Genomic DNA, 13,164 nt, shown 5'->3' on the forward strand with positions numbered 1-13,164 from the left:
TCTACGTAAATGTTGTGTGTAGGCTTTGAGCTAGTGGCTAATGCTAACCGCCGTTTTTTTCTAATAAATAAAAAGTAAACGTCAATCTTTTGTATGAAATACAGTTCCTCATAACAGGCATGTAGGGTCATATCGTGGTGTTTCTATCACGATATGATTGTGAAAGTTAATGATAATGAATATGTCTACAAAGACTGTAAACACGACAGAAATGACTGTGTAATGTCTCTAAATCAGCGGTGGGCTCTTGTTGTGCTGGTCTGTGGTCTGTCGTGAGATGTTTGTTTGTATAAATACAACGATATTTTGTTTAAAGTAATGTATCACGTAGTATTATGAATATGATTAATTACTACTAATAAAGTTATATATGTGCTTGTGACATCAAATAGAATCTGCAGCAGTCTGAGGAGTCCACAACCTTGAATTGGAGATGAGCTTATTTTCTGTATCTACCATCATTGGCCACAAATAAGTACAATGTTAATGTTTATAATTCAGTTGAAAATAGAGGGTATTGTTCAGTAATAAAGAAGATGACTGTGGCACTGGCTCCTACAGTTAAAGATCAGATTTGACCAGACTGATAATGTATGATTCTAATTCTGAAAGATATCTTACATCAACAGTAGAATCTCCATGAGGCTGAGGTGTCCACAGCCCTGACTGAGATGAACCATCTGACCACAAGATTCAGTCACAGGTTTCAACATTTAATACAGGATGTATTTTATACACCTTACTGTGTATATTTTCACAGTATACCGAGATGTAAGACCGTTTCTTTTATCTTTTCCCACAGTGAAATTCAAGGAGACAACTTGGCTTGTTACACTGAGTCAAAACTACATGTCAACTCTTTTGTAGTTTAAAAAAAAAAATAAATAAATAAATATATATATATATATATATATATATATATATATATATATATATATATATATATATATATATATATATATATATATATATATATACATGCATACATATATACACGCGCACACATATACACACCTGCTCCAGACCATGTTCTTTAACAAGTGTCACTCTCCCACAAGTTTTCTGGACAATGGTGATTGTTTTTACTTAATTGAATCATTGTGGAGTAAAACATTAATATATACTGCCCTTAAGATAAAATATATTTAAATACACTTTGTAATAGGTGTAGTAGTATTATACAAAGATGTTTTATGTCTAAACTTGTGCTGTGGCTTTGGTTTTAACATGTTTTTTTTCTTTCTCTTGGTTCAGTCTGGTGACTAATGTCCTGACCCGCCGTTGGACTCAAATCAAATCAAATCAAATCAATTTATTTTTGTAAGGCCCAAAATCACAACAACAGTTGCCTCTGAGGGCCACAGGGAGAAATGAATCAACAATGTCTGTGGTGGCGATGGAGTCAGACAATGTCTGTGGTGGCGATGAAGTCAGACAATGTCTGTGGTGGCGAGGGACGATGTCCCAGGGTCCTCTGTCCTTAGACTCTCCTTCTCGGCCAGGAAAAACTACAAAAAAAACCTCTTTGGGAAAAAAGCGTAGAAACCTGGAGGAGTTCCAGTGAAGGAGAGATCCGACTCTCACAGACGGACAGACGGACACGAGGAGACTGGAGCTGGACCCACTCTTCAGGCAGAAGAGGGACCATCTGAGTCGAGCTGGACCCACTCTTCAGGCAGATGAGGGACCGTCTGAGTCGAGCTGGACCCACTCTTCAGGCAGAAGAGGGACCGTCTGAGTCGAGCTGGACCCACTCTTCAGGCAGAAGAGGGATCGTCTGAGTCGAGCTGGACCCACTCTTCAGGCAGAAGAGGGACCGTCGGAGGCGAGCTGGACCCACTCTTCAGGCAGATGAGGGACCGTCGGAGGCGAGCTGGACCCACTCTTCAGGCAGAAGAGGGACCGACTGAGGCGAACTGGAGCCACTCTTCAGGCAGATGAGGGACCGTCCACACAGGGCAGGGACCACTTCACCAGGGGAGGGGCATCTGGGTCCACAGGTCCTCAGGAGTGAGAGAAAGAAAAGAAGGCGGTGAACAGTTTGCAAGTGGAATCAAAAAATAAATATTGTTTGATAGCATAAGTAGTCAGAAGAAGAAGAGGATAGTGCTCAAGCTGTCATACTTCCCCCAGCACAGTTACTCCTAGGGCAGCGTAGCTGAAGCTGTGGGTTTATCTTTCTGTTCCTAACTACTCTGACCATAAGCGATTTCGAAGAGGAACGTTTTAAGCCTGGACTTAAATGAAGAGACTGTGTCAGCATATTTAACATGGGTCGGGAGCTGATTCCATAACACAGGAGCTTGGTAGCTAAACGCTCTACCTCCTACAGTACTTTTAGAGACTCTTGGCACCACCAGAAGGCCAGCATTCTGAGAGCGAAGAGCTCTGTTTGGATGATATGGTTCTATAGCATCTTTGAGGTAGGATGGGGCCATGTCATTTATGGCTTTGTAGGTCAAGAGTAGAATTTTGAATTTGATTCTGGACTCGACGGGGAGCCAGTGAAGAGACTTCAGCACTGGCGTAATGTGCTCTCTTCTTTTTGTTCCTGTTAGTAATCTTGCTGCTGCATTTTGAACCAGTTGAAAGCTTTTTATGGAGCTTTTAGGACACGCTGCAAGCAGGGAGTTACAGTAGTCTAATCTAGTCGTTACAAATGCATGGATAAGTTTTTCGGCATCACTTTTAGGCAGGATTCTTCTGATTTTGGCGATGTTGCGCAAATGGAAATAGGCTGTTTTACAAGCTTGATTTATATGAGCTTTAAATGAGAGCTCCTGGTCAAATAAGACTCCAAGGTTTCTTACAGTAGAACTGGAGGCTACACTGACATTGTCCAGTGTGACTATCTGCTCAGATAGAGCGTCTCGTAGATGCTTAGGGCCAAGCACAATGACCTCGTTTTTTTCAGGGTTAAGAAGCAGGTAGTTTAGTGTCATCCAGGTTTTTATCTCCTTCACACAAGTACTAAGTCTGTCTACTTGATCGCTCTGATCAGGTTTCATTGATAAATACAGCTGAGTGTCGTCTGCATAGCAGTGGAAGTTAATGTCATGCTTTCTGATAATGTTGCCTAATGGCAGCATATAAAGAGTAAACAGAATTGGACCGAGTACCGGTCCAATTCTGTTTACTCTGGGAGATCTGGACTGGGAGATGCCTTCAACAGCAACGCACCCGTTTCAAACGAAGACTGTGTGGATCTGTGTCAAGGAAGGGAACAAGTACTATGACTTGAATGATGAGATTATACAGCCAAAGGAAGATGAACCGCATGAACACGTTAGTCACCAGTATTGTGTAGTTGAATAAATGGAAGCTTGGGAAAATGTGTAACATCTTGTGTTTGGTGTGGTATGTCACTCTAAAGACACAAAGAGCTTGGTACCCCTAAATGGACAAATTAGTAACATTGGCTAAAGGTACATTTTTGTTCCCTGGGGTGAAATTTTCACTCATATTGTACAAAATATACATGCTCGGTGGAGGAGCTTAAGTGTTAGCTGCAGGTGTCAGGGCCTGTGCAATGGACCATGTGCAGAGGCAGTGCAGAGAGAGGGGCTTTCACACCAGGTCTTAAATATTATCTTTATCTCTTTATTATTTCTGTTTTGGTGCTTTATCATTTTGCATGATTTAATGTATAGGAGCCAAATTTGTACTAGTTTTGTTTATTATTACATGTAATTGTACTCTTCTGAAAAGTCGTTAGCATTGGGGACATGAAGCTAAGAATAAGACCAGCCTGACTGAGGATATATCAGTTTCAAAAAAGTATTCAACATCAAAAGAGGGTACATATGTTTAATACATGCTGCTGCAATGTACCCTTTTGCTCCCCTCTAGACCGGGCATGGAGAATTTAAACACTTTCACTCCCAAAGAACAACTTTCATAATCCAATGACAAATACCTCACCATTACTGCAGAAAACCCAAAGCAATAATGAATGTGCATAAATATATCTCCAGCAATAATACATTATATGTATGTGCATAGGATCGGATTCCTATCCTATGCCTGTCCTTATTTTATAAAGCAAATAAGGACAGGATATTATCAGATCACTCCAAGTAAGATAAATATCCGAGTTCCAAGACTAGATCCACAGATTGAGAATGACTCTTGGATGAGAGTCCAAACATCTTGTTTTTCTAAAACAGTCCTGATGATACAACTGAATCTTTTTCTTCAATGGACCCCTGCTGGACGAATGAGGGATTACACTGTTTTAAACTTTAAATGATGCTAGTATTTACAATGTCATATCCATTTTTTGCTTTTCTGTTTGTTATTAGTAAAATCACAATTGGATTTGAACATGTTTACTTCATATCTGGGAACGCAGATAAGGAAATGTTTAAAATATTAAAAATGGTATAAAGGATTTTCTTTTAAGGTAGAACATAATCTATCCGTGTCCCCCAGATATAAAGTGCACATGTTCATATCCAATACCGATTTTACACAAAACAAATATGATGCTTATTTATTACAAAAAATGTACATAATTACATTGCATGGTGCTGCAGTAGAAACCTAAGGTGACATTTATAAAGGTCTTACACTTAAGATAGAGCAAAACTATGTCCTCAGTTTGCAGGTGCTACTCGTGCTCGCTTGTGATTGTAGTTCCTTTTTTTTATTCCAAGAAAAACTTTAAGGCCATATTTCGCCCCTGCTCAATGGCAGCCTTGGCTCCAGGTCAGGCTCCTGCTCCAGGTCAGGCTCCTGCTCCTCCGCGACCTTAACGCTGGTGTAAAGAGGCTGAACCAGGATGTTACCAGTCCATAACGCAGGGGTCCCCCAGGGCTCAGTCCCCCTCCTCTTCATCTGCCACCTCTTCCCCCTTGGTCGCATCCTCCGCCAACTCAACCTGGACTTCCACTGCTACGCTGACGACACCCAGATATACGTCACCACCAAATCCACCCAAAACCCTCCCCTCATCCACATCGAAACCTGCATCTCTACAATAAAAACATGGCTAACTCACAACTTCCTCAAACTGACCAGTGACAAAACAGAGCTCCTCCTCATTGGCACCAAATCCACTCTCAATAAAACTGGCCCCTTTTCACTCACCATTGATACCTCAACTATCACCCCCTCCACCCTGGTACGCAATCTCGGTGTCATCATGGACCCCACCCTCTCCTTCACTCCCCATGTCAGCCACATCGTCAAGACTTCATATTTCCACCTCCGCCGCATCGCCAAAATCAGACACTGCCTCACCCTCCCCGCTGCTGAATCCCTCATCCATGCCTTCATCTCCTCCCGCCTCGACTACTGCAACTCCCTCCTCACTGGCATCTCCTCCCATTCCCTCCATAGACTCCAAATGGTCCAAAACTCCGCTGCCCGCCTCCTCACCCACACCCGGTCCCGTGATCACATCACTCCCGTTCTCTGCTCTCTCCACTGGCTCCCCATCAAGCAGCGCATAAACTTTAAAATACTCCTCCTCACCTTCAAAGCTCTTCACCACCTAGCCCCCCCTACCTGTCTGACCTCCTCATCCCCCACCGCCCCTCCCGAGCCCTCCGCTCCTCCTCCACTCTCACCCTGGCTGCACCAACATCCCCACTGAAAACTTTTGGTGACAGAGCATTCTCCCGAACAGCACCCCGACTCTGGAACTCCCTCCCCCAACCTGTCCGCCACTCTCCCTCACTCACAACATTTAAATCCCGCCTGAAAACATACCTCTTCACCTAAGCCTATGACCTCCCCTACCCCTAGCCTCCTCTACCCCACTGTCTACACTTCTACCCCGTTACATCCCCATCATTTTCTTTGTACTTCTTCTGTCTTGTTTATTTTATCTGTTCTTTTTTCGGACTGTGTACATTAGTGTATTGTACGTGCTGTCCCCCCTGTCTGTAAATACCCCCCCTTTTTGTATATGTCAAAGCGTCTTTGGGTCATTGAAAAGCGCTATATAAATAAAAGGTATTATTATTATCATTATTATTAATATATAAGCCCTACAACCACCTCTCTACATTATCTACATAATTATAGTTATCAATGCAAGAAATTGAAAATAATAAACAATATTCTGAAGTAATGATTATTCTTTATTTGAGAACTTTTCATTAAACAGGTTTAACTGGTCATATTAGACAGAGCAACATACTCTTTGTTTTTATTTGCTTTTATTCACTTTTATTTTTTAATTTGCCCACCCTTTTCTTTTAAATTTACTTTGATTCAGCATTCAACCCCTGGAGCTATCAGCTTAGCCCCTGGGGCCCAAACTCAGCCGGCAAAAACACCAAACCACCATCAAACACACCCCGCACGACCCACACAACCCACGGGTCAAGAAATACAGAAAAACACCGAAAAATAAGCCGCAGAGAGGCCGAGAACAATGAACAAGGCGCTAGCCTAGCCTAGCTCCCAACAGGAACAAACAACACGAAGATTCAGACAAAACACACCCAAAACACCACCTCAAACACGAACGAATAAGAAATACACACGGTTACACACATCAGACAACACAAGAAACACAAAAGAAATAAATAAAACTGAATGATTGAGGGAGAGTGGACGCTTGCGCCCCAGGGGTGCCAGGCCTGGAGATACTCAGGTTGAGAGGGAATGGACCCTTCTGACGTTCTGACGCAAGTGACCTCGGCTTTGGAGTTGCTGGTGCAGAATACATTTTCATTTTTATTTTTATTGAGGTTTTGGCCAAAATAACTGGAAAATCCGCAAAATCTGTTGTTGTTGGATCTCCGTTTTTTGCCGTTGGCAGGCTCGCGAAACAACTTATATAAAACCTCTCGCCTAATGCAGGCAGGAGTATGCAGCGCATGAATCTGCCTTACAACCTGCAAATGGAAGTAGGAAAAAATATTTAGTGTTATAATAATAAAATACTGGATGTATTGATACAATTGACACTTCATACATAGTCAGTTCATTACTCAATATGAAATCTGCATTTAATTTAGTATGGTTGTATTTACTTTTGAACCAGTCCAACAAATGATACAACTGTGTAACATAATAACTATAGACCTATATAAAGTACATTTGATTGTATGTTTTCCATGTGAGTAGTAACAACTCTAATTCATTACACAATATAAGTATTACCTTAGGAATTTCTCGGCAGCATATGTTCTCTGTTTCCGATACTTCCCGCTGGTACACCTAAACAAAGAAGAGCCACATCCAAGCTAATGCTAAACTGTAATAACACAATATACGAAAGATACTAGCATTAGCTTGGTTAATAATAAACTATCGCTAGTATCTTTCGTAATTAATGCCACAGGACGTTGCTGTTTGGTAAACAATAAACGGCAACGTCCTGCTGCAGTCGTTGTGGTACTTGTGCTGTGCACTTCAAACTGGCCTGACTCTGGATCCAGGACATAAAGCTCAGCATGAGGCATCCCCAAAATGTTTATTCCAGTGTACCACTGTGTATTGGTGCACGCCTCAGCCTTTGTTTACACCCGCCATAACTCAAGGCTACCTCACAGGTTTGGCAGGGTAGGCACGCTCACACTGATACTACGTCATGGGTTGGGCGAGGGAAGCGGATTGCTCTTTGTAAAGGGGTGGGGGCGAATCTTAAACTAAACCGTTTGCATTTCTGGGTAGGGCCGCAAGGTCCAAGACATGGTAACTGTTATTTTATGGGTGTTACACAACACTTATTATTTCCAACAATTCCCTAAGGGTAGACAATGAAATGGGAAAAATAGCATAATATAGGAACTTTAATTAGGACCTCAGGGCAGGCCTAAAATATGCCTGAAGGTGCACGTAGAAGGCAAGGCAAGGCAAGTTTATTTGTAGAGCACAATTCATACACACAGCAATTCAAAGTGCTTCACACGACAGGAAAAAAAATGCATTAAAATCACACAGAGATGACAGAAATCACAAAACAGTTTAAGACCTAAAAGAGAAGAGAAAATAATTTCAGTTATATGCACAACTAAACATAACTGTTTATAGCTTAGATTTTAACATTGTCAGAGTAGAGGCCCAACTCCAGCGCTAACAGGGCTAAAACACATATATTCAATATATGATATATTCAAATTTGATGATCAACAGTGTCTATAGCTATGGTTAAAAGGTCTAAAAGTACAAGCACAACTGTGCTGCCATAGCCCAAAACTTTTAAAATAACAGTTTCACTGCTGTGAAGAGATCTAAAACCGGATTGGAAATTTACAGATGCAACTGTAATAGAGAAAATACCACCTTTTATAATATTTTAGATAGAAATGGCAATTTTGTTTGGATGTCTTGATTTTTTGTGCTTGCTCTCTGTGTCATGTTCCTTTTTTGTGCCTGAATGTGAATAAATAAGAACATCTTTTCTCTTCCAAGTGTCAAAAACACTTGAGTGCTTTTGTAAGTCTATAAATCCTCACCAGACAATTGTTCTGGGCATTTCTGCTATGTTAGCTGTCTTTTCTCTCAAATATGTTATTCCCTCTGCTGCTAGTAGATAAAACCCATAGCTCAGTTCCACATTGGATGTCATTTGTATTTTTCAAGCCTTCATTTTTTTGCGTAATATTTGTCTTTTAAAGAAGAGTGTGTGTGTGTGTGTGTGTGTGTGTTTTTTCTCCCGTTGGTGTTCCAATGTCCATTGTTTAATCATCTAACATTTACGTGCTTCTCTTCTATTAGATGTCAGGGGCATGATTAGGAGTCATTTATATTTCCTGTTGCTTACAGTAGATGTACAGTACATGTTCTTTGTGCTTACAGAAAATGGGTGCAGCGGTGGCGCCCTCTCTTTGTCTCCTGGGGGTGGTGCTGAAGTTTATCCTGATGAGTCTGGTCCACAGTGGGGCTTACTACCCTCACAAACAGCCCTCCAAGCCTCTGCCAGAGTACAGCGAGCCTCTGCCTCAGCAGCAATATTTAGGAAATGAGATGCCCATGCTGCTGCCACACTTTCCACAGCTGCCTGTGCAAAAGGGAAAAGAAAGGCCCCTCCTCCAGAGCAAAGGTGACCCAGTCTCTTCACCACATTCATTATACAGAACTCTAACGTTTGTTTCTGCACAGGTCTATCCTTGCCCTTTAACCCCCGAGGAGCTAAAGGCCCACCTCAAATGGGAGAGGGGATCCGTGAAGGGCCTCAAGGTATCCAGGGACCCCAAGGTCCCCAGGGGCCCGAGGGCTCTCCAGGTCTACCAGGACAAGGGCTGCCAGGCTCACCAGGAGCACCCGGATCTCCTGGACCACAGGGATACCCAGGGATCGGCAAACCTGGAATGCCAGGACTTCCAGGCAAACCAGGGAATTCTGGATCGCCTGGACCAAAAGGCGAACTCGGTCCAGGTGGTGGCCAGGGGCCTACTGGCCCTGCTGGGCCTCAGGGACTACCTGGCCCATCTGGACTGCCTGGACTTTCCAAACCAGGAGGTCAGGGGTTCCCCGGCCAACCAGGACCACTTGGAGAGCCGGGGCAGAAAGGTCTCCCAGGACAACCTGGTCCTCAAGGCCCCAAGGGAGAGAGAGGGCTTGGTCTTCCTGGTTTACCGGGTTTAAGAGGACCAGGTGGCCCCCCTGGGCCTCCTGGGCAAGCAGGACCCCCAGGAGTTGCTAAAGCAGGCCTAAATGGTTTTCCAGGTCAGCCAGGTATCCCTGGAAAAGCAGGTGCTCTAGGAGAACCAGGGGAGGCCGGACCACCAGGTGACAGGGGCCAGCCCGGACCACCAGGTGTGCCAGGCGTGGGGAGGCCAGGCAAAGACGGCTTAAAGGGCCAACCTGGCACCCCAGGAGCTAAGGGAGGGCCAGGTCATCAGGGACTACCAGGTGGTCCAGGCATGCCGGGATACGGCAAACCCGGTTTTCAAGGGCCCAAAGGTCACAAAGGCTATGACGGTCTTCCAGGACCTCCGGGAGCCAAAGGAGACAAAGGTCAAGCAGGTTCACCAGGCATGATGGGTTCTCCAGGACTCAGTGGAGTAACAGGTCCTCCAGGTCCCATCGGAGTTCCTGGGAGTTTCGGGTTTACCGGGCTAAAGGGAGAGAATGGTGCTGTGGGCGCAAAGGGGAGTCTGGGAGTTAAGGGGGAGGTGGGGCCTCCTGGAGCACCTGGAACCTCGGGTCGCTCAGGGGAGGGGGGAGAGCCAGGGCCAAGAGGTTTACCAGGACCTATTGGCCCAAAGGGAGAAGCTGGGTTTTGGGGATCACCTGGGTCCCCCGGTTCTGCAGGACTTCCTGGAGCTCGAGGAAATGGGGGCCAACCTGGAGATGCTGGACGTCAAGGACCACAGGGAATTCCAGGTCTGCAAGGACCGGGGGGGCCCATTGGCCCTCCTGGTCTGCCTGGACAGAAAGGCGACATGGGCCCCTCTGGTAAGCCTGGATATCCTGGGGAGGGAAAACCGGGTCCTACTGGCCCTGTGGGTCCTCAGGGTAAAACTGGCCCTGGTGGTCTCCCTGGACTCCCTGGTCCCCCAGGAGTGCCTGGACCCCCCGGGCCTTCGGGGGCTTCATCTCCTGACTTAGGACAGGTTCTTCCAGCTACGGGCGCCTACAGTGGTCAGCACCAATATTACAAGCCCGGCATGGGAGGAGAACTGGGGGGAGGGGCCATTGAGATGCCGGCCTTCACGGCCAAACTCACTAACCCCTTTCCTCTGGTGGGCTCGCCGGTGGTCTTTGACAAACTTCTGTATAGTGCAAACCAGGACTACAGCCCCCAGAGCGGGCTCTTCACCTGCTCCATACCAGGGATCTACTACTTTGCCTACCATGTCCACTGCAAAGGAGCCAACGTGTGGGTGGCCTTGATGAAGAACCACGAGGCGGTCATGTACACGTACGATGAGTGCAGTAAGGGGCTGTTGGACCAGGCATCAGGGAGCGCTGTGCTCCCCCTCAGGCCTGGAGACACTGTGCATGTCCAGCTGCCCTCGGATCAGGCCGCAGGACTGTATGCTGGACCGTACGTGCACTCCACCTTCTCTGGACACCTACTCCACTCCATGTGAGGAGGGCACTCTATGTCCATGTTTACACAGTGCACTTATAGCCTTCACTATGTCACATCTTAACTATATTCTTGCATAAATACATATCCTATATTTCTGATGAACATCAAGGACCACATTGGATGTGTTGGACACTGTGTTTTGCTGCCACAGTTTTCCATGAGGGCTATAATTATTTTGAATATGTTTACAATATTTGTCCATGTGTCATCATTTCGTATTATTTATTTTTTGACTACTGAAACTGTGTGTGCTATGTGCTCCCAAATAGAGATAACATATTTGCATCATTATGATTCAGAATGTGCTTCTTTCTTTCTCTCTTTCTTTAGCTCATTTTTTGTATGTAGAAAATTTTCCAATTTACTTTCAGTGTCCTTTCTGCCACTACCTTTTTTTTTCTCCCGTTGGTGTTCCAATGTCCATTGTTTAAGGCTATTATCTAACATTTACGTGCTTCTCTTCTATTAGATGTCAGGGGCATGATTAGGAGTCATTTATATTTGTTTTGACGATTGCAGCTTTTTCATTTTAGAACCATTTTGAGCACTTACAGGAGCAGATTTACAGTTTTTCTCGATTGATTTTACCTGCTTAGGTAAACTAGAACCCACTTGGTCTTCATGACTTCTTTCTCTGTAGAGCAGAAGTAATCTCTTGCGAATGTGTTCATACATTTTCATTGGGTTCACACATTTCTCACACCCTTTTGCAAAACAGTTAACACAGATGTCATTCAAAAACCCCAAACTCTATTGGTTTTCCCGCTAAACAAAATTAAAACATATGCTATAGATTCCTTGCATAAGTCTGAATTACTGATTCACCTGTGTGAAACTCCTTTGCACAATTCTTCAATTAGCAATCAGACACTCTCCACCTATATATACACCCTTTCTAAATGCAATTGAAGAATTTTTCAGCGCTTGGAGGTGGAAAGTGTACGATCGCCCCTATGACCAGATGCCCTTGCTAGATGCCATGATTGCTGCGGCCCAGGAAATAGGTGCTGAAGAATGTCAGGGCTGGATAGGCCATGCAAGGAGATTTTTCCCTCGATACCAGAGAAAATATGGAATGCGATGTGGATCAGAACGTGTGGCCCTTTCGTCGTGAACGAATAGACAATGACTAATTTGAACACAGTTATTACTGTATATTCCCATATTTTTTCCTATTTTTCTCTGTATTTCAGTTTTCAGCCAAAGTTTTGAGAATAATGCCATGGAATTGTTTCTGATTTGGAGTATTTCTGTGTCAAGTATAACTATGTAAAGCAAGACAATGCCACTAGCATGTCAACAGGACATGTAAGGCTGCACTGGTTCATATTGATGGCCATATTTTTTATTTTGTTGTCCAGTGTGAAATGATTGATTAAAGAGTGCTTTTGAATTGGCAACAAGTTGTAGTGTTGGAAGGCAAGATTTGCTTTTGCTACATGTTTTAAGTGTTTTGAGGGCGTAACAGCCTTTTGCAAGCAAAATGTGTCATTTTGTCCAGAGTGCTTTTGTTCAGACGCGAGTGTTAACTGTTGTTTGAGGATGTGATGTCAGAGGTGACACAGGTATCAAAACCATCGAGAAAAACTGTAATCTCCCATTCCCTCTTAAACAACCTCACTAATGTGATGTGCATAACTTAACATAACATGTAAAACTAAAGTCTGTTGGAGAAAAAAGGAAAATAAGATTGTCATTTAGTTTGTCTGACCTAAAAAATAACTGTACCTTGTTGTTGTTCAGAAGTATATTGTTCCATTTACAACCCAAATAGTTGCGTGTTTCAGAAATATGTACATTTGTTCTGACTGAAATTAATAAAGACATTACTAATTAAGACTATAGTACTATATTATAAGCTTTTTATCCAAGAGTTTGTGTGTATATATATATATATATATATATATATATATATATATATATATATATATATATATATATGTATGTGTGTGTGTGTGTGTGTGTGTGTGTGTGTGTGTGTGTGTGTGTATTAATAATGTCCTAATTATTATAATTTAATCTATAGGAAATAGAAAATGTACACTTCCAAAAGTGTAAAATGATTAATTATAGTGTGGGTGACAGTGGGTGCCAATTTAATTACACTTTGAAGTGATTTTTCTTCAAAACTGGTGTTAAATATTCACCCTTTTAGTGTTTTTAGT

The 13,164-nt window shown here is 43.4% G+C and overlaps 1 protein-coding gene across 1 annotated transcript in view; it reads left to right on the plus strand.

The window, feature by feature from the left end:
- The window catches only part of col8a1b (collagen, type VIII, alpha 1b), a 35,756-nt gene extending 24,348 nt beyond the window's left edge, over positions 1-11,408 (plus strand). Inside the window, exons 2-3 of the mRNA XM_072446932.1 lie at positions 8,758-9,001; positions 9,061-11,408. Coding sequence (XP_072303033.1) covers positions 8,761-9,001; positions 9,061-10,997 — 2,178 coding nt within the window. The 5' untranslated portion in view covers positions 8,758-8,760 and the 3' untranslated portion in view covers positions 10,998-11,408. The remainder of the gene's footprint in view (positions 1-8,757; positions 9,002-9,060) is intronic.
- Positions 11,409-13,164: the final 1,756 nt, after the last annotated feature.

The sequence above is a fragment of the Eucyclogobius newberryi genome, unplaced genomic scaffold (assembly GCF_026437365.1).
Source record: "Eucyclogobius newberryi isolate DKJ021-1_F unplaced genomic scaffold, fEucNew1.0.hap1 SCAF_1, whole genome shotgun sequence".
Classification (NCBI taxonomy): Eukaryota; Metazoa; Chordata; class Actinopteri; order Gobiiformes; family Gobiidae; genus Eucyclogobius; species Eucyclogobius newberryi.